The following is a 27,797-nucleotide window of genomic DNA, read 5'->3' as shown; positions in this document are numbered from 1 at the left end:
ACCTGTGAGTTAGGCCTCCTCTGACCTTCATCACTCATCTTAATAGGTATTTAATGCAAACCTATAATGGGCTAGGCACCTAGTTAGGAACTCTGGCTATCAGTAAGCCAAACCTCAGAATAAAGGTCTGGAGAGCTGCTTCCAAAAATCCAGGCATTAAAAACTCTGGCACAGTTCTACTCTGCATATACAGGCTCGCCATCATTTGGAGTCCTATATTGTGTGTGTGTGTCTTTCTATACACCCCTGTCTCAACGCAGAAGTGGTCGCTTCTTTCGAGAATTGTGTTCTAGTGGCAGAAGCAGATAATAAACAAAAACACAAGTTAACCAGAAAGAATCAGCAGGTAGATGTGTAATTTGAAGTATATTTTTAGCTATCAAAATATCACCCTAAATCTCAATCTTCACCCTCCTTCCAAACTAAGACTTGAAGGTTGGCAGGCATGGTATTGGATTTCCCAGGTGGCACTATAAATGTAGACCTTTGAGAACAACACTTGTTAACATATGAGAATTTTGTGAACTACATTTGTTGACATTTTTCTTCCATTAGCGTGTACTTTAGACTATTTCTTAAACTGAGGGACACACACTGTTGTTGTCAGGTGCCATTGAGTCATTTCTGACTCATAGTGACTAATGGGTAGTAGGGTTTCTGAGGCTGCCATCTTTATGGGAACAGAAAACCTGATTTTTCTCCCAAAGAGTAGCTGATGGGTCTGAACTGCAGACCTTGTAGTTAGCAGTTCAGTGCTTATCCTACTACTCCACCAGAGCTGGTGGGACACAGACTAGTATACATGAAATGAATGTAAATGGTACATGAAAATATAGTTTAACAGGTATGTAATTTAATTTTTAAACACACACACACATAAACACAAACACACACAAGGGTAAGTCAGAAAGTATTGCTACTAGGGTTCCAGCTCATATATGCATGGGCTTATTCAAAACAAGTGTGTTTAGACGCATTTCTGTGATCAACATATGGCTACAGACAAGTTCTCTCAGTAGTATACTTGTCTCTGGCTCGTTAGAATGCCTCTAAGAACAAAGGTCCAATGAAAACAATGGCTTCTGAGGGCATCTGCTTGTTCTTGGTGTGTGTCGCTGTGACTTACAACAATACTGTACAGGGGTTCTGAGAGCAACTAGTTGGTCTAAACTGCCAGCCTAGTGGTTAGCAGTCCAGCACTTTTCCTACAGTGTCACACAAGGACTCGAGGGGATCTGCTGGGCCAGCAAAGTCAAAACTGTGGGTTTTTTTGGGGGGGCGGCATAAGGAATAATCTTGAGAGATTGTCTCAAAGGACACAGAATAATCGTAAAGGATTATTAGGGGAAAAAGTTTTAAGAAAATTGAAAATTACATTGGTTTTTCCTGAATTAAAATTTATAAACAGCATCTTTGGCCAGGAAAGCTGCACTGAGGAATTTTTTTTTTTCATCACAACAATGTACCTGCTCATTCTCTGAGGGTAGCAAGGGCTGTACTCTGAGCATTTAGTTAAGAAACCTTATACCATCTACCCTATGGCCCTGGCTCTTATTCCTTCAGACTTCTTTTTGTTCCTAAAACTCCTCAAATAATACTTAAAAGGAAAACAATTGGAGTCCCTTGAGGATGCAAAAACTATCATTTTGATGTGGTGTCAAATGAAGAGCATGGAACTCTTAGGGGAAGGGTTGGGGAGCTATGACTTTAGAAGGTACAGACCTACTAGATTATGTTGAGAAGCAATAGCTTCACATTTTGATATTTCTATTTAATAAGAGTTTCTGTGATTTTGTAGCAATACTTTATGTCTTACCCTCATATGTAAAAAATAAAAAATACTAGCAAAAATGATGACTTCACAGATACTATTAAGACAAAGCAAAATTAAAAAATTAAGTCAATTTAAAGTGAATTGGAAAACTGGTAAGCAATTTGCTGTTGTTAAGTGCTGTTGAGTCAGTGCTGGCCCACAGCGACCCAGTATAGGGTTTCCAAGGAGAAGCTAGTGAGCTTAAATCACCAATCTTGCGGTTCAAATCAACTGTGCATTTGCAGTTCAGCACATTTGCCAAAATTCATAGGGGTGGCATGTGAGTGTGCAAAGTCAGGGAAACATGAGAAGTCTTTTCAGTTGATATGAAAAAAACAATATATTGGAAAGCAGAAAGAAAGGGCTAATGAGACTACATCAGGCTACAATCCCTCCCTGTAATATTTCCTATGCAGAGGTGCTTTTTTATCAAGCTACTTGTCTTTTGATACTTTTACACATTGGAGTGAGTAAGTCACTGTGGAATTTCATTTGGAAACTATCAATGATTTTTTAAATGATGGATTTCTTTAATTACATTAGAAAGTCTTGCATTGTACTTACATTTTTCAGGTGGTGTTATTGTAATTGTCTGGGCTGTAAATTCTTCATCAAAGTATCTGGTATCTGTCTCAGATGTTACTTGAGGTTTAAAAGGAGGTACAAGCTATAGGAAAAAGAAGAAAGGTATTGTTAAAAGATTTTAACTCAGGAAAATCCTTATCCACTGCCATCGAGTCAATTCCAACTCACAGCAACCTGGCATAGGGCTTCTGAGACAGCACATCTTCCCCGGCAGATTGACTGGTGAAGCTGAACTGCCACAATGTTAGCAGTCCAGTGCTTAACCTGCTGTGCCACTAAATTCAAGTTCCTTGGAAAATACATACCAAGTATAAAATTGGAGAGAAAGAGAAATAAATCAACATTGAAACAGTCTAGAAGGCTAACAGATGTGGTACTGTCCTTTCCAGCCAGCAGTCTACATACAGACCAGTGGGTACTTGAGAGATTACGTAAAACAGAGCAAGAAAGAACAGAGTGGGAGGAGGATGTTCAGAAGTCTGTCCTGACTTTTCCGCATAACAAACACACATACAAAACCATATGGATGTAGACCTCTGCAACAAAACGTGGGCTCTTCCTAGTGCATAAGAGCACATTCCTGCTGGCTTTTCCTTTCCTGGTGACTACTGCTAAGTAGCTTATTAAAAGTACAATACAGTTAGTTACTGCAGATAGAGTGCTGTCTCTGTACTTCACAAAGACCTGTAATTATTTGACTTGAAAGGTGGAAGTCAATGCTTGCCCCTGCCCGGGTATGGGATTTTTGGCAGCCCCTGACTTGCATGAAATGCACATGCTTTGTCTATAGCACAGCATCAGATCCTCAAAGGGGGCCATGATCCCTAAGGAATGACTCTGGAATTTGGAATAGCTGAACTCACTGCCTTAAAGCTGCAATAGGCATGGGGGTGGGAGGGAGAGGTTGTGGAAGCCTGAGTCAGGAAAATCTCCCCTTCACAAACCAGCCAGGGGGATGCAGGAGCCGGGGTAGGGGTTCCCCTTTCTAGGGTGCAGGCCTTGAGGGGTAGGTGGATACTGTGGGCTTCCTTTTAAGTCAGGAAGCCCAGTCTCAGGGCCTAGAGTGATTACATACTCTGAAGAGGACATTCAGGACAGAAGACACCATTTTTGGAAGAAAATTCTCATGTGGATATGAAAACAGAAAATAGAATGACAGAAATTAGTATGTTTTATAAAAACTTTACTGAAACAAAAACACACAATTGGCTTTAGATCAATGCATTTTCCCACTCTTACTGTCACCAAATTTATGTTAAATAATTAGGCAAAAATCTTTAAATTAGTCTCTAAACAGACCATGTTTTTAAAAATTGGAGAATGAGTGCAGTTAAAAGCATGTTTTCAAAATACAGGGCCACATTGCAGTTTATGGCACATGTTATAAAGCACTTTCATCTCTCTCTCTCTCTTTTTTTTTAAATCATCTTTTTTCTGCTCTCCCCTAATACACAGCTATTCTAAAGTCTCCAGAAACAGCAAGTACTCTTTGGGGACCAAACTAAATTCAAGTTCCATTTACCATTAGAATTAAGTACTACAGAGTAATATGGCTCTCCTCTTGACACCCTTTAGTCCCTGGAACAAACTCCTCCACCAGCGTTTAATAGAAACCTTCTATTATGCCCAAACCTAATTCTCTCAAGCTCTTCTGTTAGGGTGACTTGACAAAAGCAAGCAGTTCACTCCACTGTTGGAAATCTTTTCTCTTCCATTCAGAAATAAGGACATTCTCATTACCGACACTGTGTGTGCGCACACAAAACAAAACCATCAAAGGTGATGTGTATACTGAGACATATTTGGTTTTATTTTTGGAAACCTGAGCAGTAACTACCCCTACACCTGGCAGGAAATCAGGCAACTGTGATGCTGGTTGTGATTTTCCTCCTGTGTCAACATTTCATCAATGTTACATTGTTCCACTCCAACAATTAACTTATGTGGTAGATACTCTAGTCAGACCCTCTGCAACAAAGACATGAGAAGCCAAGTGAAATGATTACAGACAACTGTCCTGGAACCCAGAGTCTCAAAGGAAGGATAAGGAAGTAGATTAAATACTGATTAGAGGTAGAGATTGGGAGAAAACAGTGAATGAGGAGGCATAAAGAATTATGAACTGCCAACAGCCCATGCAAAGCGTGGCCATTTCAAATTATTTCAAGTAGCTTTCTGTTTGGGCAGGAAGTAGATAATCACCTCCACTTGTCCAGGCCTACACCCACACCCACATCAAGGACCTGGTCGTTGAAAAGAGAGGTGCGACTGCCTCCCTCGATCCCCACTCATCTTCTGGTGGCCACAGTATACACCCCCTTCCCCAGCAACCAGCCAAACCTTTCCTACTGCTAGTGTTGTACCACTTCATATCTTTTCCTTTTTTGTTTTTGGCAGTTTTTTCCTCTTCTCCTTCTCTTTTTTGCCTTTCCCAAATATGATGGATACAGAAATTAAGGGCATTTGCAGAAACCAGAACAAGATGAAAATAAGCGAGGCCTTTGGACAGAACCAACAATGGCAGACAACAATTTGAGATTAAGATGCAAAGCACCACAGAGAAATCAACCCAGATACACCCTCCTGCTGCCATCAAGTTGATTCTGACTCAGTGACCCCAGATAGGGTTTTCAAGGCTATTAATCTCTATGGGAGCAGAAAGGCTCATTTTTTCTCCTGTGAAGAGGCTTGTGGCTTGAGGCTTGAGCTTCTGATCTTGTGATTAATAGTCCAGTTTCATCCTACAGAACCACCAACACTCCTTAACCCAGATACAAAAGTATCAAAAATATGCACAGTACAAGATTGAAAATAGGGAGCCAGAGACATGAATTTGTAAGTGGTGACAGCTACAAAACAGGAAGAAGGAATATACAATGGTCAGGACTATATCAAAGATTGTTTTAAACCGGGGAAGATAATAATAAATCAAGGAAAATGAATAAACCTCACCCAAATGAAAAAGGAAATCATAAAGATTCAGTAAACATGAAAACAACAGCAATACAGGAAATAAGACTATCCATAAACAAAATGAACTCAGCACAGAAAAATATATGGAACAAAGAACTGTCTCCATGATACACACACAGACACACACAAGAAAAGCAAAACAGAACAAAAACCCACACACAGAGCAACTGACAACAGGAGAAACGTGCCTATTGGTAATGATGCTGAATGAAAGTGGATGAAATTAACCAGTCAAGAGAAAAGAGGATAGCTGAGTGGCTAAGAAACTATGAGCCATCAATATGCTGTCTACAAGAGGTACATATGAGATACAAAGACAAAAATAAGCTGAAAATAAAAAGATGGGGAAATGGCATGTTCCATGGCAACCAAAAAACCGTAGAAGTAGCATTATTAATTTCTGATAAAATAAACTTTAAGGCAAAAATTAGCAAAAGAGAGAAGTTCATTCTATGATGATTAAAGGGCCTATGCAGCAAGAACATACCGTAATAATATCTATGCAGCCAATGAAATAGGTGCTAAATATAAAAAAAGAATTTCAACAGGCTTGAAAGGAGAAATAGACAACTCTACAATAACAGTTGTTGTTAAGTGCCGCAGAGTCCGTTCCAATTTATCGTGATCCTGTATAGGGTTTCTGAGGAGCGGCTGGTGGGTTTGAACTGTAGACCTTGAGGCTCAAACTGACCTTGCAGTCCAGTACATTATCCTGTAGTGCCAAATGAGACACTAATACACCATTCTTAAGAAAGAACAAAACAACTAGAAAGAAACTCAACAAAGATACAGACGATCTCAATAACACAATCAACCAACTTGACCTCACAGACATACAGAGCACTCTACCCAACAACAGCACATTACACATTCTTCTCCAGTGCACATGGTGTATTCTCCAGAACAGACCATATGTTAGGCCACAAAGCAAGCCTCAATACATTTGAAACTTCGAAATACTATAAATCATGTTCTCAGATCACAATACTATAAAGTAAAAAAACAAGAACAGTAAGATCAAGGAAAAAATCAAATACACAGAAATGGAATAAAAGCTGCATCAAAACTACTTGGTAGTAGTTGTTGTTGTGCCTTCCGGTTGGTTCTGACTCACAGTGACCCTGTATAGGGTTTCTAAGGAGCAACTAGTATGTCTGAATCACTGCATTAACTTGTAGTGCCACACCATGACTCCTACTTGGTTGTTGTTGTTAAGTGCCATCTAGTTGGTTCTGATTCATAGCAACCCTGTATAGGGTTCTCAAGGAGTGGCTGGTGACCTGAACCTCTGACCTTGCAGTTCAAATTGACCTTGCGATCCAGTGCTTTATCCCACAGAGCCACAACAGAACTCAAGAGAAATAGAAAAGTTAATAAAAAAAATTTCTTGACTCAAATGAGAATGAAAACACCATGTACCAAAACCTACGGGACACAGCAAAAGCAGTGCTCAGAGTATAATTTACAGGAGCAAACACACACATCAAAAAAGAAGAAAGAAGCATAATCAAAACCAGTATCTCCAACAATTAGAAAAAAGCCAGCAAAGAAGCTGACAGTCACCAGAAGAAACGAAATAACAAAGATTTAAAGAAAACAAAACAAATAGAATCAACAAGTTTAGAAATTAGTTTTTTGAAAGGATTAATAATTCGAGAAACCCCCGAAAATTTTAACAAAGAAAAGGAAAAGATGGAAATAACCTGCGTAAGAACTGAAATGAGTGAAGGCACAACAGAAATGAAATACACTACACCTTCCCAAACTAACACAATCTGAAGTAGAAAATTGGAACAGACCCATAAGTCCTGGTGTGGCGCTGTGGGTTAATGTCCCAGGCTGCAAAGTCAGGTTGAACTGCAAGGTCGGTGGTTCAAGCTCACCAGCTGCTCCTTGGAAACCCTACACAGGGTAGTTATGGGTCAGAAACGATTCGATGGCACTTAACAACAACAATAAGAGAAGAAGAAGCTAAACAAGTCATTAAAAAACAAAACAAAAAAACTCCCAGCAAAACAAATTCTTGACTCAGAGGGCTTCTCGAATAATTTCTAGCAAACATCCAGAGAAAAGCTGATACCAATTCTACTCAAACTATACCAGAATACAGAAAAGTATATAAAACTCACAAACTCATTCTGTGAAGCAAGTACAACCATGATACCAAAACCTGGAAAAGATCATACTAACAAAGAAAATTATAATCCAATGTTTTTCATGAACAAAGATGTAAAAGTTCTCAACAAAATCCTAGCCAAAGGAATCCAACAACATACCCCAATATATATAATAATACACTATGACCAAGTGGGGTTCATACCAGGTATGCAAAGATAGTTCAGCATCAGAAAAAACAAGTCAATGTAATTTACCACGTAGATAAAACACAGGAAAAGAACCCCATGATCAAATCAATTATCCCGTCTTTCTTTTTCTCCAGACACATTTCTCTAAAGTCTGTATCAATCAGTTGACATCATGTAAACTCCCATTTAAAAATGATAACGTATTCACAATCAGCGCTGGAAATCTCAACTACTTCTAGGAGCTAACAACGGATGGCCACAGTGTCTTTAAAGTGCAAAAGCAACTGTTCTGACAAATATATTCAACTTGGAACAAATCTTTCTTTGACAGCTATTTGTTTCTTCACAAAATGATAGTTCCCAATGATATTAAAGGATGAGTACTGGACTGCTAACCACAAGGATGGCGGTTCAAGCCCATCAGCCACTCCTTGGAAATGCTACGTAGGACCACTATGAGTTGGAAATGACTTGATTGCACTGAACAACGACAACAACAATGAATTAAACAGGAAGACAAAGGTACTAGATTTAAGATATGTTTTTCGGTTTACTAAAAAGGCATCTTTTGAAGTGGGTTTACTTGTTCAACCTCAAGCTCATACAGCGGCATCAAAGTTAAAGTCCCTTAAATCTTTTCACACCGATTTAACACTTAAAATTCTAAATGATACCAAACTACTCTACCATTTGATATTGTCCTGAAAGTAAATATTGTGATTTTTGTTTCAGTGTATGTAAAAGAACTGAGAGAAACATTTTCTTCAACTTGTAAAAATGAATCACATTCACTACTTGTAGGGTGGCAGGAAAGACGGCATGTTGCATGAATCCCCAAGTCTGTGAAGGTGAACCTCCCCTAACCTTCCTCAGCAGCAGTCTGTACCACCAGTGCCCATAGTCTTTCCTTTAGTCTCAGTTTCAGAGTCTCTAGAATTGGAAAGTAGGACCTGAAACATGAAGTGAAGCTGCAACAGAGATTATGGCATGACCTTTTTTGTCAAACATGGATCAAAAGTACTGGAACATAGATAATGGCAGCAAAAATGGTCCAACCCTATGGAAGGTTGTGGCACTGTGCAATAAACACTGGACTGCTAACCACAAAGTTATCAGATCAAAACCACCAGTGGCTCCCGGAAAACCTATAAATGGCCACTTTGAGTCACAACAGATTCGACCGCACACAACACCGCCACAACGTGGACTGCTTAGATTTGCCACAAATAACAATCTGGTGGTATTATTTTCACCTCTCTAAACCATTACAGCCACCACTCGTCTGTCAGTTTGCCATACGGTGCTTGTTGCTGCTGTGATGCTGGAATGCCAACAATACTTTAAATACCAGCAAGATCACCCAGGGTGGACAGATTTCAGCTGGGAAGAAGTAGAGGCAGACTACTTCTGAATGTTTAGTCACTGAAAACTTCATTAACAGCTGTGAAACACTGTCAGATACCTTGCTGGAAATTGAAAACATTATGAATAGCACTAGAATATTCTCAGATACATTGCTGCAAGATGAACCCCTCACGCTAGAAGGGTAAGAGTTGCCTCCTAAAAGGAGAGTTGACTGTGATGACACAATCAGAGTAAAGCTTTTGGGACTTTCATTTGCTGACAGGGCACAACTCAAAATAAGGTGAACCAGCTATGTACATCCATTAATAATGGTTAGTAGTGGTTATGTGCCAAAGAGTCGATTACGACTCATAGCAACCCTATATAGGATTTCCGAGACTGTGAGCCTTTATGGGAGCAGAAAGCTTCAGCTTTCTCCCATGGAACCCCTGGTAGTTTCAAACTGTTTACTGAGATTAGCAGCCTGACTCATACCACTATGCTTCCAGAGCTCCTCCATTAATAATAGAACATGGAATGTATAAAGTATGACTCTAGGAAAATTAGAAGTTGTCAAAAATGAAATGAAATGCAAAGAGATTGATATCCTGGGCACTGTTGTTGTTTAGTGCTGTTAAGTTGGTTCTAACTCATAGTGAGTCTGTATAGGGTTTCCCAGGAACAGATGGTGGGTTTGAACTGCCGACCTTGTGGTTCGCAGTCCAGTGCTGATCCTACAGAGCTATTAGTGAGCTGAAATGTACAGGTATTGGCCATTTTGAGTCTGACAATCATGGTTTACTATACTGGCAATGACAAATTCAAAGGAATGGCATAACATTTATCATCAAAAAGAGTACTTCAAATCTATTTTGAAGTATAATGCTGTCTGTGATAGGACAATAACCATATGCCTAACAAGGAAGAGCAGTTACTAGGATTATTTTTCAAATTTACATACTAACCATTAAAACCAGTGATGATGAAATTGAAGAATTCTAGCAAGTTCTTCAGTCTGAAATTGATCAAACATGCAACCAAGATGTAGTAATAATTACTTTTAATTGGAATGTTGTTAAGTGCCGTCGAGTCAGTTCCAACCCATAGCGAACCCTGTATAGGGTTTCTGAGGAGCAGTTGGTGAGCTTGAACAGCCAACCTTGCAGTTCAAACGGCTTTGAAGTCTGGCGCATTAACCCACAGTGCCACATGGGAGGTTGGAAACAAAGAGGAAGGATCATTAGTTGAAAAATATTGTTTTGGTGAATGGATATGATGCTGGAGAACACATGATAGAATTTTGCAAGACCAATGACTTCATTGCAAATACTTTTTTTAACAACATAAAAAGTGATTATACACATGGATCTCACCAGATGGACTACACAGAAATCAAACTGAAGACATCTGTGGAAAGAGACAGTGGAGAAGCTCCATTTCATCAATCAAAACAAGGTCAGGGAACAGACCATCTATTTACTCATACTCAAGTTCAGGCTGAAGGTTAAGAAAACTAAAACAAGTTCATGACAGTCTAAATCTGCCCTTTGACATATCCCACTTGATGTTAAGGACCATCTCAAGAACAAATTTGATGTAGCAGACACTAATGATTGAAGACCAAAAGAGCTGTGGGATGACATCAAGAACAGCAGACAGGAAGAAAGCAAAAAATCATTAAAGAAGACAGCAAAGGAAGAAGAGGCCAAAATGGAGGTCAGAAGAGACTCTGAAACTTGCTCTCCAGCATAGAGATGCTAAAGCAAATAGAAGAAATAAGGAAGTAAAGGTAGCAGAACAGAACATTTTGAAGGGCAGTTCAAGAAGACCAAGTGAAGCATTATAATGAAATGTGCAAAGACCTGGAGTTAGAAAACCAAAAGAAAAGAAGAACATGCTCAGCATTTCTCAAGATGAAAGAATGAAGAAAAATTTCAAGCCTCAATTTGCAATACTGAAGGTTTCTATGGGAAAAATGGAGTTCTGGCATGCAGCTATAGGATAAAAGCACAGGATCATAAGATTGGTTGGAGCTACAAGGTCAGCAATTCAAACTCAACAGCCACTCCTTGGAAACCCTATACAGGGTTCTTATAAGTTGGGACCAACTTGACAGCACTTAACAACAACAACAACATGAGCAAAATATTGAATACAGAAAGCATCAAAAAAGGATGGAAGTCACTGTATCAAAAATAAATGATGGATGTTCAACCATTTCAAGAGGCAGCCTATGATCTTCAGTCAGTGGTACTGAAGGAAAAAGTCCAAGCTGTACTGAAGGTTTTAGCAAAAAACAAGGCTCCAGGAATTGACAGAATATATACTGAAATCTTTCAACAAACTAATGCAGCACCCACTCATCTATGTTAAGAAATTTGGAAGACCAACTGATTGGAAGAGATCCATATTTGTGCCATTCAAAAGAAGTGACCCAATGGAATGTGTAAACATCAAACAGTATCATTAATATCAATACATAAGTAAAATTTTAGTGAAGATAATTTAAAAATGGTTGTAACAGTACATTGATAGGGAACTGCCAGAAACTCACGCTGAATTCAGAAGAGGATGTAAAATAAGGAATTATCACTGCTGATGTCAGCTGGATCTTAGCTGAAAGAAGAGAATATCAAAAAGATGTTTACTTGTGCTTTGCTGACTAAGCAAAGGCTTTTGACTGTGTGGATCAACAAGCTATGGATTACATTATGAAGAATGGGTACCCCAGAACACTTGATTGTGCTCGTGAGGAACCTGTGCCTAGACAAACAGGCAGTTGTCAGAGCAAAACAAGGTGATTCTGTATGGTTTAAAACCAGGAAAGGTGTGTGCCAGGGTTGTCTTCTTTCACCATACTTATTCAACCTTTATGCTGAGCAAATAATCCAAGATGCAGGATTATATGAAAAAGAACCATATGAAAAAGGATTGGAGAAAGACTCATTAACAACCTGTGATATGTAAATGATACAACCTTGCTTGCTGAAAGCGAAGAGGGCTTAAAGAACTTACGGATGAAGATCAAATACCATAGCCTTCAGTATGGATTACACCTCAATGACAAGAGAACAAAAATCTTCACCACTGGGTCAATAGATCACATCATGATAAATGGTGAAAAGACTGAAATTGTCAGAAACTTCATTTGCTTGGACCCACTGGGTTATATGAAGAAAAACGTGGCATCAGGATTGGAGGAAGACTCATTAACAACCTGCAATATGCAGATGATACAACCTTGCTTGCTGAAAGTGAAGAGGACTTAAAACATTTACTTATGAAGATCAAAGAGCACAGCCCTCAGTATGGATTTGTAAAGAAAACAAAAATCTTCAGCACTGGACCAATAAACAACATTCTTATCAATGGAGAAAAGATTAAAGTTGTCAAGGACTTCATTCTTCTTAGATCAACTATCAACACTCATGGAAGCAGCAGTCACAAAATCAAACGACATATTGCATTAGGCAAATCTGCTGCACAAGACCTTTTTCAAGTGTTGAAAGAGCAAAGATGTCAGCTTGAGGACTAAGGTGTGCCTGACCCAAGCCATGGTATTTTCAATAACCTCATATGCATGTGAAAGCTGCACAGTGAATAAGGAAGACCGCAGAAGAATTGATGCCTTTGAATTATGGTGTTGGAGGAGAATATTTAAAGTGCCATGGGCTGCCAAAAGAACCAATAGAACCATTTTGGAAGAAGTGCAGACAGAGTGCTCCTTGGAGGCCAAGATGGCCAAACTTTGTCTCTCATACTTCGGATATATTGTCAGGAGGGATCCGTTGCTGGAGAAGGATATCATGTTTGGTAAGGTGGAGAGTTAGAGAAAAAGAGGAAGACACCCAATGAGATGGATTGGCCAAGTAAGCAGCATCGATGGACTCAAGCGTGGTAACAGTAGTGAGGTTGGCCCAGGATTGGGCAGTGTTTCGTTCTTCTGTGCATAAGGTTGCTATGAGTCGGTACTGACTCAATGGCACCTAACAACAATTATCAACCCTCGTGGAAGTAGCCATCAAGAAATCAAATAGCGTACTGCATTAGGCATCCACTCCTCATATCTCCACCAGTTGGTTTTATAGACACTACTCTGTAGGATAAACACTGTACTGCTAACCTCTAGGTTGGCAGTTCAAACCCACTCCTGATTTTTCATACTAGTCAAAGTCACCCTAAAGCATCACAATATGAGTAAAAGTTCAATTAATTATAATTAAACCCTGATTACAAGCTCCATAACAAGTTCTTGACTCTGAAAGCCTAGGACAGTTGTTCTCTGACTCCTCCTACCACATTTGAAGCAAATCTGTCCACACTGAAATGAAAACTGATTATTTTATCTATTTCTTCTACTGAGTTTGAGGGCAGGGATCCTATTTTTCTTTGTATCCTTGGCACCCAGCAGAAAGTTTGATCCAAACTATATAAGAAGAAATGCTTGTTGAATAAAACTACAAATTTTCAGAGGAAGTTCTTTGGTCCTTCAGCTCTTGGTGTCTAGTGTCTATTTACTAACACATGCTCTTTACATAGGGACATATCAAATTACTGTGGCACAAGAAGAGAAGGTTTATAGTTGCTATGCCATAATACACAATAAAGAACAAATACAAAGTTTTGTTTCTAGTAACAGCCAAGTAACTCCTATTGGACCAACCATGATGCAGATAACTACGAATCTGAAAGCCTACTATTTGAAGGTCCTGGGATACAACTAAAATCAGGTCAGTCTTGGAGGGGAGCTGGCTAATGACACTGGGTGAATTTCCCCTTTCTCTGGGTTTTTGCCAACCTTGTGGTTAGCAGTCCAGTCCTACAACACCACATCAGGACTCTGATCTGGTTAACTGAACTGTTCATATACAGGATAGACTCTTAGCTGAAATTTCAACTGCCACCCACTTGAAAGAAGACAGAGAAGACAGTCAACATAACTTGCCTACTAAAACCAAGAGGTCAGTACACTTATCTGTAACTCAACAGAACGCAGGGGATTTGTAACTTATCCGTCACAGTGTCTGGGCTACATTCCAAAATGACTCCACATAAAAAGAAATAGGAAAATGTGGACTGCACACACACAAAAGGCACTCACAGGAGACACATTGTGATGACAAGAATGTTGGAATTAGCAGAAAAGGATTTCCAAGCAGCTTTTGTACCTATGCTCAGTGATGCCAAATAAATATGTTCATAATGAATGAAAGGACTCCTGGAGTGGTGCTGTAGGATCAGCACTGGTCCTAGAACCACAAGGTCTACAGTTCAAACCCACCAGCTGGTCCTTGGAAGCTCTGTACAAGGTTGCTATGAGTCAGCGCAGACTCCACGGCACTTACTAACAACAATGAATGAAAAGATGGGAAATCTCATCAGAGAAACAGAAATAATATTTACAAAAAACCCGATGGAAATTACAAAATTCACTGAATGGATTTAGAGTAGACTGGAGATCACATAAGTAAACTGAAGATCTAGCAGTAGAAATGATCTAATCTAAAAAGCAAAGTGAAAAAAATTAAAAGCATTCCAGACTCATGAAATACAATGAAAAGATTTAATGTTTGTGTTACTGAGTTCCTGAAAGAAAGGAGAGACAGTAAGGAGGGACAAAAAAAGCTTAAAGAAATAATGGCAATTTTTTCCCCCCAAAGTTAGTGAAATATATATGCTAAAAGATTTTAAATGTTCAGAGAAACCCAAAGTGAAAACAACAACAACAACAAAAATAACTCCTCATCCAGACACATTATAAACTCAAAGACTAAAAACCAGAGTATATCACAGTCAGGGTTCAATCAGAAACACTATCTGCATGTGTGTGATGTGTGTATATCTGTGTGTGTATAAGAGAGCTTCCAAAACTTTGTGGAAAAATTCCATTATCTTTTAATTCCATTTTCCACAAAGTTTTTAAAGCATCCTTATATGTATGTGCACAGTGTTGGTGATGGTTATGTGACATTGAGTCAGCTCTGACTCACAGCAACCCTGTATGGGGTTTCCGAGACTGTAAATCTTTACGGTAGCAGAAAGCCTCCTCTTTCTCCTAAAGAGCAACTGGTAGATGCAAGCTACTAATCTTACAGTTATGAGAAACACTGTCCATACTCCGGATTCTGTCTAGGTACCTCTTGGTTATGAGGTCACCAATGAGTTATCATGAGTGCTTACCGACAAATAATCAAGAAATCCAATCTGTACTCATTTTAGCGAGAGTGAAGCTTTTTTATTCAATTTTGCAAAATCGGACACCACACCCAGATGGCACGGGCAGATGCAACATGCGGCAGTTTTATAAAGAATTTATCCCTGTATGTCGAGAAAATCTCTCCCTGGTTCCTCACTGACTATTATGGGGTAACAATCTTTTCCCTGTTGCTGCTTACTTTTACCTTGATTCTAATTTAAAGTTCCTAGTTGTAGAACGGAGTCCTGCTGTGGCACTAGGGGTTATTGTGCCAGAATTGCAAGGCTGGTGGTTCAAGCTCACTAGTCGCTCCTCAGAAACCCTATACAGGGTCACTTTGGGTCGAAACCAACTCAACAGCACTTCACAACAACAACAACAACAACAGTTGTAGGACAGATTTCTTTCCCGTCCCCCAATTCATTCTGCTCATACCCCAGGGTGGGAATCAACAATCTATGTCTGGCCTGGCAATTTTCTGGACCCTTTATTCCTGAAGATGGGCCACCTTGAGAATTTATTTCTCACAGAGTTAAGCAGCCCAGTTTTAATCTAGCACCAGTGCTCCTTATGTATGAGTGTATATATACTGGTTATAAAGTGAATCTCAAAACAAGGCAAAGATCATAAATCAAAGCAATCTTCTGAAATATTAGTTGATCTTCACTGCTTTCATATTATGATTTTTTTCTCTTTCAGAAACATCAAGCTTTAAGAAATCAGCATAAAACTGAGTTCTGAAGTCTTCAACCATCTCTTCTCTGAGCCCTCAACACTGTTACCTCTTTACATGCCCCTCCCTGATGTCACAGTAGGTTAGTGAGCATATGACTACTAATCAAAAGGTCAACAGTTCAAACCCAGCAGCAACTCTGTGAGAGAAAGATGAGGCAGGCATCTGGTTCAGCAAAGACTGACAGCCTCTGAAACCCTATGGCACAGTATTACTCTCTCCTGTAGGGTTGCCATGAGTCAGAATTGACTTGATGGCAAAGGATTTTAGCGAGGTTTCTCTCCAAGTCTGTCTTCCCTATAGGAAATCATCATGCTAGTCAATCTCTAGAAGGACATTGATCACCTTCTTCTCATTCTAAAGAGTGCAGGATTCCTATAGTAAAGAAAGTAGGTTTCAGAAGGCAGGAATGAAATTACCCCAATTTGCGGCCCAAATGCCTTCAATAGCCATTCATATTTCTCCCCAATTCCAGGTGTCTCTTCTTTTTTGTAAGGGCTAATCCCTTTAGTTCTGCTTCAGAGATCTTACTCCAAATTACCTTTTTCTAGGAGGGTGAGTCAAAAATTAACTGCACTGTTGGTTACATTAATACTTCTGTTGGCTGCATGGTCTTATCAGCACTTTGCATTCAAGGTCATTGCTGTGCAGGTGTGAACGTGGACATCTGCAAACATGATTTGGACCAATACTTGAAGGATGGTAAAGTTTCTTTTTTTAAAAAATCATTTCTGGTGATGAGACATGGATTCTTCACTATAAGCCTGAGAGTAAATAGCCGAGTATGGAATGGAAACATTCTCCATCAGAAATCAAGAAAAAGTTCAAGTCAGCCATCAGCTGGAAAGCTGATGCTTACAGTTTTCTGGGATTTTCAAGGTGCAGTACTGGAACACTACCAGGAAAAGGGTTCAATAATCAACAGTGCTCATTACAGTAACTAGATGCTCACTGAAGAGCTGAAGACTAAACTTTGGATTAAACACAGAGGACTGCTATCCAAGGACGTGGTGATCTTACATGACGATGCACATCCACACACCTCTGCCCACACTGTTGACACTCTGCAAAAATTTCCTTTGGAGGTGTTAAAGCATCCTCCCTAGAGTCCTGATATTGCTCCATTGGGCTTTCATTTGCTTGGCCCTCTGAAAGCAGCCCTTCAAAGACAAAGATTCACCTCTGATGAAGAAGTGAAGCAAGCCATGCATATATGGCTCACAGCTCAGCCTAAAACATTTTTAAATAAGGGAATACGAAAGCTTGTTGACAGATGGACAAATGTATCAAAAAGCAAGGAGATTATGTAAAAAAAAAAAAAAAAAAGATGTAAAGATGTATTTGTCTTTTCTAAAAGTTGATTAAAATAAATTCTACAGCCAGCATGTGGATAATTTTTGACTCACTCTCATGTATATATATTTCTACTGTCAAAATTCTTATAGGATCTTGTCATCAAGTATATAAGCAAAACAAAACCAAGTACAATCTATTCTAAAGGCTGGGTTCCTCTTCATGCATTGCTCCCTCCCCTTCTTTAGTTCTCAACTTTTTTGACAGTGTGGTGTTTGCATTTCTTTCACCTTCCATGTAACTTTAAAAAAAAAGAGACTATTTCAAGCATAAAGAAAAGTACAGAAAATAATATAACAGGCATCCAGACTTAACAGATGTTAACATTTTGCCATATGTGCTTTCAAACTTTTTTGTTTTTAGAAGACATAAAATATGTATATTGTTGTTATTGTTTTTAAGTACCATGCATGCTGTTGAGTTGGTTCTGACTCTCAGTGACCCTGTATAGGGTTTCTGAGGAGCTGCTGGTGGGTTTGAACTGCTAACTTTGAGGTTAACATTCCAGTGCAGCTAAATCTCCATCCCTTTCCTCTCATTCTTTCCAGGAGTGAGAGGCTGGGCCAGATAACATAGCTAATGTTCAACAATTTTTTAACCTACAAGAATGGTAATTACATATAATCCAAATACTGTCCTGATTTTAAAAATATGTTTTGATAAAATAGACATAGCAAAACATTCAGCATGTTATACAACCATCATGACCATCCAGTTCCAAATGCTTTTGCTTACCTTAAATAGAAAGTCAGAACCACTTAAGCTATAATTTCTGTTTTCTGCCTAACCCCAGTAGTTAATAATCACTTTTGTATCTACATATTCACCTATTCTACATACCTCATGGAGTCCTGGTGTGGCACTGTGGGCTAAAGCATCAGACTGCAAAGTCATTTGAACTGCAAGCTTGGTGGTTCAAGCTCACCAGCTGCTCCTTGGAAACCCTATACAGGGTCACTATGGGTCAGAATCGACTTAATGGCACTTAACAACACCACCAACAACATACCTCATATAAGTGGGGTAATACAATATTTGTCCTTTTCCCTACATTGTTGTTGCTAAGTGCCATCGTGTTGGTTCTGCTGACTCACAGCATACTTTTATAGGGATACTGAGGCTTTAAATTTTTGAGGAAACAGAAAGCCTCATCTTCCTCCTGCATTAGAATCTGTAATTCTGGTAGGTAACTGGATCAAGCAAGGTTAAACTTTAAAGAAATTATACAATAGTAACAGGTCTGCTTCTCTATTGTTTTGCATTCAATTTCTATCTGCTGTGAGTTGCTGGTCCCTTTCATCAGTGTATCTTCATGCACTTCACTGTTTACTATTTTTATTTTCTCACACTGTTCTCTGAAATGTCACATTTCCATCAATTCCAATCCTATGTTTTCTTCAAATCCAATTTCTTCTCCATGAAGTTTTCCAAACCCAGAGAGACCACACCATAGTTTGGTTCTCTGACACACACATGGGTTTGCCTAGAACGGCATGTTGGCAGCTGGGTGTCTTTAAAGTAAAGCTAAATTAGCTCTTGCCATTGAATCAATTCTGAATCATGGTGAACGTATTGTGTCAGGGTAGAGCTGTGCTCCACAGGGTTTTCCAATGGCTGATTTTTTTCCAGGTCTTTCTTCTGAGACACTTATGCATGGATTCAAACCGTCAGTCTTCAAGAGTTAGCAACTGAGTACTTAACCATTTGCATCATACAGTCTTAAGAGAAAGGCTATTTCAAATGCATCCTAAACAAACAAACATGTCAGCTGGATTCTGATATATAGTAACCCCCCCCCCCCATATTATTAAGAGTAGAACTGCACGCCATAGGGTTTTTCAGGGGCTAAATCTTTTGGAAGTAGACCACTAGACTTTTATTGAAAGATTCTTCTGGGTGGATTTGAACCTTCAAACTTTAGATTATTAGCACAAACTGTAGACTCCTAGTGTGGCGCTGTATGCATAGGATAAGCACTGGACTGCTAACTTAAAGATTAGAGGTTCAAATCCATCTGTTGCTCTTCAGAAACCCTATATAGCAGGGGTTGTTGTTGTTAAGTGCCTTCTAGTCGGTTGCGACCCTGTACAGGGTTTCCGAGGGTGTAAATCTTTACGGGAGTAGAAAGCCTCATCTTTCTCCTGCGGAGCGGCTGGTAGTTTCAAACCGCTGACCTTAAGGTTCGCAGCCCGATTATATATAGCAGGGGTACAGAACCTTTATTCTGTCAAAATGTATAACATCATTCACGGGCCATACAAAATTATCAACTTAAAAATTAGCCTGCTCCATTAGGTCCAACATTTATTAACTCACCCCTAATGTGATGGCTGGGGTCTTTGTGTGGCACTGTGGGTTAATGTGCTGGACTGCAAAGTTGGTTTGAACCACAAGGTTAGTGGTTCAAGCTCACCAGCCACTCCTCGAAAACCCTATACAGGGTCGTTATGGGTTGGAACCGACTCGATGGTACTTAACAACAAAAACATAATGACTGCAACTGTGGTTGCCTTGGCAGGTCCAGACCACATGATTTCACAAGCCTTATAAGGCCTGTGGGCTGGACCTTCCCCATCCCTGTTATATAGGGTCACTAAGAGTCAGAACGGACTCAGTTGCACTTATAAACAGCCCCATCACCCAGGAATTCAAAATGCAACATAAGGCAACTAAAGACAAGCTAATCTGCAAGTAAGTGACTCTGCAGCAAACAACATCTTACACTCCTTAAAAGAATACATATGAACAACTAGAGTCTCAGAAGAAAAGGAATGTGATGAAAACTAATACAACTCCAGACTCAAGAAGCTCACTGTCCTGTGCCTGGAGGATTTCCTTAACTATTCCCTCTCTGTCCAGTTCTGCTGGCAATGAATTCTCCAGTTCTTTTGGTATAGTCTTCATTTTGCCTTTTAATAAATGTTGGACCTAATGGAGCAGGCTAATTTTTAAGTTGATAATTTTGTATGGCCCGTGAATGATGTTATACATTTTGACAGAGTGGAATTTTTTCTAGGTTTAGAATTCTAGACTGATATTTTCTTTTTGTGCTTTAAAAGCTGTCTCTGCATTGTCTTTTTTCAAGTACTTTTGGTTATCATTCTTAGCTTTTGTCTTCCATAGGTAGTATGTGTCTTTGTCTGTTTCAGATTTTCTATTACTGGTTTTGAAAAATTTGATTTTGATGCTTTGTTGTGTTTTTCTTTGAAACATTACTGAGAGAAATTAAAGAAGATCTAAATAAGTGTGCCGATAAGCTATGTCAATGGCTCCGAAGGCTCAATGTTAAGATGTCGATGTCCCCAAGTCTATAGATCTAACACCATCTCACACAAAATACCAGCAAACTTTGCTGCAGATGTTGACAAACTGACTATAAAATCTATATAGACTTTTACTTAGAAATGTATCCAGATAAAATTAAACTTCTGAAACATCCTGCTAAAGGAAAAGTTTGAAGCGGATTTGGGAACAATAATTTTATACAGTGAAATGAGTTGTCCATTTTCTCACATGGAAAAGATGCCACTCCAGGGCCCGAGGCCAGTCCTACAGGTCTAATTATATTCCTGAGTGCACTATATTACTCATAATGAAGACTTGTTCATTTAAATTTCCAAGGGTAAGATTTAGATTACTCCTAAAGATACCAGTATCTCTAGCTATTCCTTATCTCTAGATTTGCCACAACATATGGAAACATGACCAGTAAGAACCCTAATAAAAAATCTGATTTTAGAGATGAATTACCCTCCTATGAATATGTTACGTATTTTATTTTACAGACATAAGGATCCATAAAACTGTGTGACTTTGTAAATTGTTTCACGTTTACTGTCCATCCAAAGCACTACAATTTTAACTATGTCGTTAATCAGGTTTGCTGGTGGTGGTGTTAAATGCTGTCGAGTAGGTTCCGACTCATAGAGACAGTCTAGGGATTATCCTACAGCATCACACCAATACCCTAGTTTGGCTTATCTGTGATTATAATATAAACCCACATGAGACCCAACCACAGGTTCACAGACTTCATCCTCTTTTCTGGGCATGTCTTGTATTGTGGAGCTAACACAAGCCTAGTTTCTTCCCTGATATGTGGGCTGGGTTCTCATGGTGTTCTCTAATGACGCTAATTATCATTTACATGAATAACTGAACACTGCTAAGGAAACCTTAGCAGCATATTTTAGTCTCATCACAGGACTCAAGTCCTTGTGTGGTTCTGTGGGCTAATGTGTCAGACTGCAAAGTCATTTGAACTGCAAGGTTGGTGGTTCAAGTTCACCCTAGCTGCTCCTTGGAAACCCTATACAGGGTCGCTATGGGTTAGAATCGACTTGACGGCAGTTAACAGTAACAACAACAGGACTGAAGCAGGTTCATGCCTTCTTCCTTATTTCATTAGTAATGTTGCTATGGGTCGGAAACGACTCGACAGCACTTAACAACAACAATTACCAATACATATCCTAAACCATTTTGACTCTAAAAGAAACAGGTCTTTGTTTTGTGTGAATCTTCCTCAGACAAGGTGTTTTGAAGAAAAAATGACTTGTAGTTTACAGCTTTGTGAGCTAAAGAAAATTTATGACTGTATATTACTAACTTGGCTACAAAGTCGGAGTCCTGGTGTGGTGCTGTTGGATAATGCACTGGACCGCAAGGTCAGCAGTTCAAATTCACCAGTCATTCCTTAGAAACCTACAAAGGGTCACTCTGAGTCTAAACCACCACCACCACAATGAGTCTGAACCGACTCAATAGCACTTAACAACAAAAGGCTACAAAGTAAGGTGTTGATCTTTTTTAGGCTCTTTGGTAGCATACTGGTGTAATATTGTTGTTAGGTGCTGTCCAACTCACACACAACCGAACGAAACACTGCCCGGTCCTGTGCCATCCTCACAACCAATGTTAAGCTTGAGCCCATTGCTGCTGCCCTGTGTCAATCCATGTCATTGGGGGTGGGGAGCGGTCTTCCTCTTTTTTGTTGACCCAATTTTATGAAGCATGATGTCCTTCTCTAGGGACTGTTCCCTCCTGACAACATGCCCAGAATATGAGCGACCACGTCTTGCCATCCTGGCTTCTAAGGCGCATCTGGTTGCATTTCTTACAAAGCAGATTAATTTGTTCTTCTGACAGAGTCCATCATGCTTTGAATATTCTTCTCCAATACCAAATTCAACCAAACCTACTGTTGGTAAGTTGATTCCTACTAATGGTGAGCCATGGTATGTCAGAGTAGCCCTGTGCTCTACAGGGTTTTCACTGGCTGATATTTTGGAAGCATACTGCCAGGACTTTCTTCTATGGAGTCACTGAGTGGTTTGAACCACCAACCTTTAGGTTAGTAGTCAAGCAGATGCACTGTGTGCATCACTCGGAAACCCTTCAGATAATCATAGTACAAAAGCTTATTAGAAGACATTCTATAGGTTTATGCTACTCATAGAATCATACTCAGTGTTATTATAAAATGGATTTTAAAATATCCATATGAAAGATGGAAATAACCTAAATGACCATCAATGGAAGAATGTACATACATACAACAGAATGCTATGCAACTTTGTTAAAGATAATAATGAATCTGTGAAATAGCGCCTAACACAAATGACCCTCAATGATATTATGCTCAGTAAAATTAGTCACGAGAGGGTAAATATTGTATGAGACTACTATTGTACAAAGTTAAGAAAAGATTTTCACAGTAAAAGAAAGATTTTTTGATAGCTACCAAGAGTGGGAGGGGAAGAGAGGGTAAATCACTAACTAGAGGGTAGACACATACTAACTTGGATGACAGGAAAGGCAACATGCAATCGGGGGAGGTCAGCACAAACAGGTCCAAGCACAGGAAGAGACTGGAGGAATATGAGAGTTAAAGGCCACAGAGGTAAATACTAGTACAAACACAATCATGCAGTAACAATAGCAAAATCTATAAGGTGTGGGAAGGAGACTGAGACTATAATTATGACTATATATAGATTCGACAGGGTATTTCTACATATGTATTTACATATGCTGCAAATTCATCCATTAATATAGCAGAGCATACAGGGGGCAAAGTGATGGAAACTTCTTAGCCATAGGCAAAACCTTGAGAGAATGGGCTGACTAACCTAGGGGCTCAAGTCCACAGTCTTAGAAACATCAAGGTGAACTGGCACACCATACTTCACAAAGAAATGCTCAATATCTTCTTTTGGTGAGTGAGCAACATCTAAGCTACAACTATTGGTCTCTCCTTGTCTGGAGCAAAGAAGAGTAAAGAAAATCAAGGCTACATGGAAACAATTAGTCCAAAGGACTAACAGATCATTCAAACCTCAGTTTCTACTATCCTGAGACCAGAATTAGATGGTGCCCAGCGACCACTACCAAGGGCTCTGAAAAGGATCACATTAGAAAGTCCTGGATACAGTAGGAAGAAAATGTGGAACAAAGTTTAAAATCATAAAACACATGCTTACTGGTCAGATAGAGTCTGGTGGAATGCCTGAGACTATGACCTTATCATCCTCTAGGCCCAAAAGTGACTCACACCTGTGGCTCAGTTTTCAGTCAATGTTGTTTTTAAGTGCTGTCGAGTAGATTTCAGCCCACAGTGACCTGTATACGGTTTCTGAGGAGCAGCTGGTGAGCTTGAACCGCTGACTTGAACTCTAGCAGTTCAAACCAGCACATTAACTCACAGAGCCACACCAGGGCTCCTAGTCAAATAATAGACAGGTCTATACAGTGAACAGTAACACTCTGGAGGTAAGCACACCTTAGAACAATCAACCATTCAGGATCAAATGGGTAGAATTTGCCTGAGGACAAGGTTCAGAAGGCAGGATGGATTGGGAAAGGAGGAATGGAAACAGGAAAACAAAGGGCAAAAGTGGGATGAGTGCTGTTACATTTTGGGGGTGGCAATCAATGAGTGACATGAATAACATGTATGAAATGTTTAATGGACATGAATTTGCTTTGTAAACCTCTAATCAATTCACAATATAGAGGAAAAAATGTCTATCTGAAGTCAATAAACATTTGGAACATCTAAGAATGGTTGCATCCTTTCTATAAAGGTACTTAAGGCTGTAAGGAGCTCTGGTAGCGTAATGGTTATGAATCGGGCTACTAACTCCAAGGTCAGCAGTTTGAAACTACCAGCTGTTCCGCAGGAGAAAAATGAGGCTTTCTGCTCCCATAAAGATTTATAGCCTTGGAAACCCTATTTAGATTCATTATGAGTCGGAATCGACTCCACGGCATATCACCACCACCACCAAGGCTGTGATGTTTACCACATGACATACACATGGCAGGAACTCAAGAGATGAGAGTTTAATTGAATGGAGTCTTTGAATGGAGACTCAACACACAATGTAACTATTTTAAACTTCTAGTTACAAGATCTAAACAATTAACATACTCCCTATACCACTCAAAACAATAGAGTAGTACAGTACTTGTATTACTTCTTTACAAGGCAAATACAATCATTCTATCTTTACTAAGGGGTTAAAAGATGAGAATTCTTTGCACAATAGAGGAACCACATAAGTTGTGTTGATTGATAAATATTTCAGAGAACAAATATGGAAAACTGGAATAAATTAAACGAATGGAATAAGTAAACAATATAAATTAAAATTCTAAGTCAATTACATAAACATTTTATGATAAAATACTTTTTACATGAGCACTTAAAAATCAGAACATCAAAACCAATGTCGGTACTAGCAATACTTGAAGTAATAAAAGGTCAGTAGTAAACAATATCAATACAAAATTATACAAATAGTAAAACTGACTCTATCTTAAACACAGAATTAAAAAACAAAGCAAAAAAAAGGTTGACGCAACTGTTAATTTGAGGATAATGTGATTACCCAGGCTTTGTGTTGAAAAGTAATCATGACTAATATATGGTTTTTTTTTAATAGGATGGAACAGACACAATAATCTCCTGAGCTTAAGCAAAAACTTTAGTATTAAAAAGCAAACAACATGTATATTACAATAAAAAGACAGTTATATAATTTTTGTGAACAATAAATCCATTTTGTGGGCAATAAAGTTCTGTTTCACATGATAGAGACTTTCTAAATAAGACATTTTAATGCTTTGTTAAAGGTGAAAACTTCAAAATAAGGACTTGCACAAATAAATCTGGCTTTTACTTTAAAATTAAAAACACGGGTGAAAAAATTTACAATTTCTATGATTATTTTTTTTTTTTGCTAGTCTACCTAAAGAGCAACACAACATTGTTGTGTGTCATTATTTTTTAAAGAAACAAAGAATGCCAAACTAACAAACTATTATTGAAATTAAACATAGAAAAATCTATCATTTGACATTATTGAATAAAATATCAAAGTGCATCTTGGAGTCAAAATTTTGACTAAAACTTTATACTAACAGGCTCAAGAATCACTTAAATGTCAAGGTAAAAGGAAAATGTCATTATTTCATCTAATTTTGATCACTTAAAATTTTCTTTTTCTGCAGTAAATTCATTTTAACAGAGCAACCAAAATATATAACCACTATGCCATAAACACCTCCTACCTTTTTATCATATATATCTTGCCAGTTTACTCCAGAAAAGAAACTGTGTCTCATAATTTCTTTTGCATCATCTGGTCCTCCACCAAGGCTATGAGGACAGAAATAAAATCAAATGAGTATAAAACATTTATAGATAAGCACAGTGCATGATAATTTTTTCTGGTGAAATTATAATTACTTGTGATTGTTTGAGTAGTACATATGTATATAAAAAGTTTTTTTTGCTGAAATATTTACTTTACATAATACACTAATAATAAGAACTAGCCTTAGGAAAGTGTGGTATTTGGAAAACAGCATACACTTTGGAGATAGTCTGAAAGGAAAACAGAAAACAGTTTTGGTGTATGTGACAATAGAAAAGTTGCTTACGTTTCTCATCTGTAAAGTACAGATCACAATACCAACCTCATGGGTTATTGCAAAGGTTAGAAATAACATAGATATGTCCCTAGAAGAAAAACTAACATCATTACTGCTAATTTGGAGTCCAGATGTGGGGCTGTGGGTTAATGTGTTGGACTGCAAAGTCAGTTTAAACTACAAGGTCAGCAGTTCAAGTTTACCAGCTTCTTCTCAGAAACCCTATAAAGGGTTGCTATGAATAGGAACCAATTCGACAGCACTCAATAACAACTGCCAAATTGTTGTTAATTTGATCAACCAAACTCCTTTTGACTAGAATATTCTAGTTAAAATATACCCTTGCTAACATAAATTCCTAAATGACTAAACGATCAGAAGAAGTAATTCCTGGGGCATTGTTAATAGATGCATTGTTTTCATATCTCCAACATCTACAAAAACAGCACTGATAATCTGTATCAGTGCCACTGTAATGCAAATCAAAAATGAAAAAAGAAACACATCTTCTACCCCTTAATTTTTTAAGGTACTCTTCTTTAACCAATATCAGGCCATTTTCTGGCTTCCTGGGTTTATTTTTACAAAAACAAAAGTTTTGAAAAATCACAAAAAAAGTTTTCAAACTCAGACTATGCAATGAGTTAGCACTGGTTGGCAAGCACCACTGGTTCTTCCTTATAATCTTGCAAAATGGGTAATTCTGAGACTTGTAATAAAGAATATACCTAAGGAAAGAAGGAAGGGAAGGTGAGAAGGCAGGAACAGAGGAAGAGAAGAGAGAAATAAGGGGAATGGGGAGGAGAGACAGAAAAGTAGGACGGGGAAGACAGAAAAAAAAACAAGGAAGAAAAGAATAAAATTAAGCAAGAGACACCTTTTTAATCTGAATTTGTTATGTTGTTGTCACTGCTGTTAGTTGCTGAATTGGTGTCGACTTGCAGCAATTCTATTTGGACTTGCTCAAGGTAAAGAATGATAGTAATGCTGGGAAATGCTTAAAAATCAGTCCTCTGGGGGAAATTATGCATATATAACATATTCATATATAGTACATAATAAGTTTTACTGATGTGTAACAAAACTTAAAAAGTAATAAACAATTTGTTGCAAATTAGTCAGTTGATTCTTAAAGAACAGTTTGTTAATTTTTGCTGAACTCTTGTTTCCAAAGCCAACCAGTGGACAGCTAACTTTTAAGTAGCTTAGACTTAAATTCTGGCTACTATTTTTGTTTATGTTAAACAGCAAGATGAAAGGGATACAATATGGCAGAACATCACTTGTCAGTGGCATGAGTGACTGGTTAATTGAATGGTTAATAGTTATTTAATAGTTAAAGGCACTGTGGGCTAATGCGCCAGACTGCAAAGCCATTTGAACTGCAAGGTTGGCAGTTCAAGCTCACCAGCTGGCTCCTCAGAAATCCTATACAGGGTTGCTATAGGTCTGAACTGACTCAACGGCACTCAATAACAACAAATAATAGTTTGCTACAAATTTTGGCTATTCATAGATTAAAAAATACTTTTAAATTTATACATTGAAAAGTTGAAA

The 27,797-nt window shown here is 38.5% G+C and overlaps 1 protein-coding gene across 2 annotated transcripts in view; it reads right to left on the bottom strand.

The window, feature by feature from the left end:
* The window catches only part of AKT3 (v-akt murine thymoma viral oncogene homolog 3), a 402,599-nt gene that overhangs the window by 7,195 nt on the left and 367,607 nt on the right, over positions 1-27,797 (bottom strand). For both annotated transcript variants that reach the window (XM_006871278.1, XM_006871279.1), the window contains exons 11-12: positions 25,878-25,965; positions 2,378-2,480 (exon numbers count right to left, since the gene is read on the bottom strand). In XM_006871278.1, the coding sequence (XP_006871340.1) occupies positions 2,378-2,480; positions 25,878-25,965 (191 nt within the window). The remainder of the gene's footprint in view (positions 1-2,377; positions 2,481-25,877; positions 25,966-27,797) is intronic.

This window comes from Chrysochloris asiatica, unplaced genomic scaffold (assembly GCF_000296735.1).
Source record: "Chrysochloris asiatica unplaced genomic scaffold, ChrAsi1.0 scaffold00165, whole genome shotgun sequence".
NCBI lineage: Eukaryota > Metazoa > Chordata > Mammalia > Afrosoricida > Chrysochloridae > Chrysochloris > Chrysochloris asiatica.
This window is presented reverse-complemented; position numbering and strand designations above follow the sequence as displayed.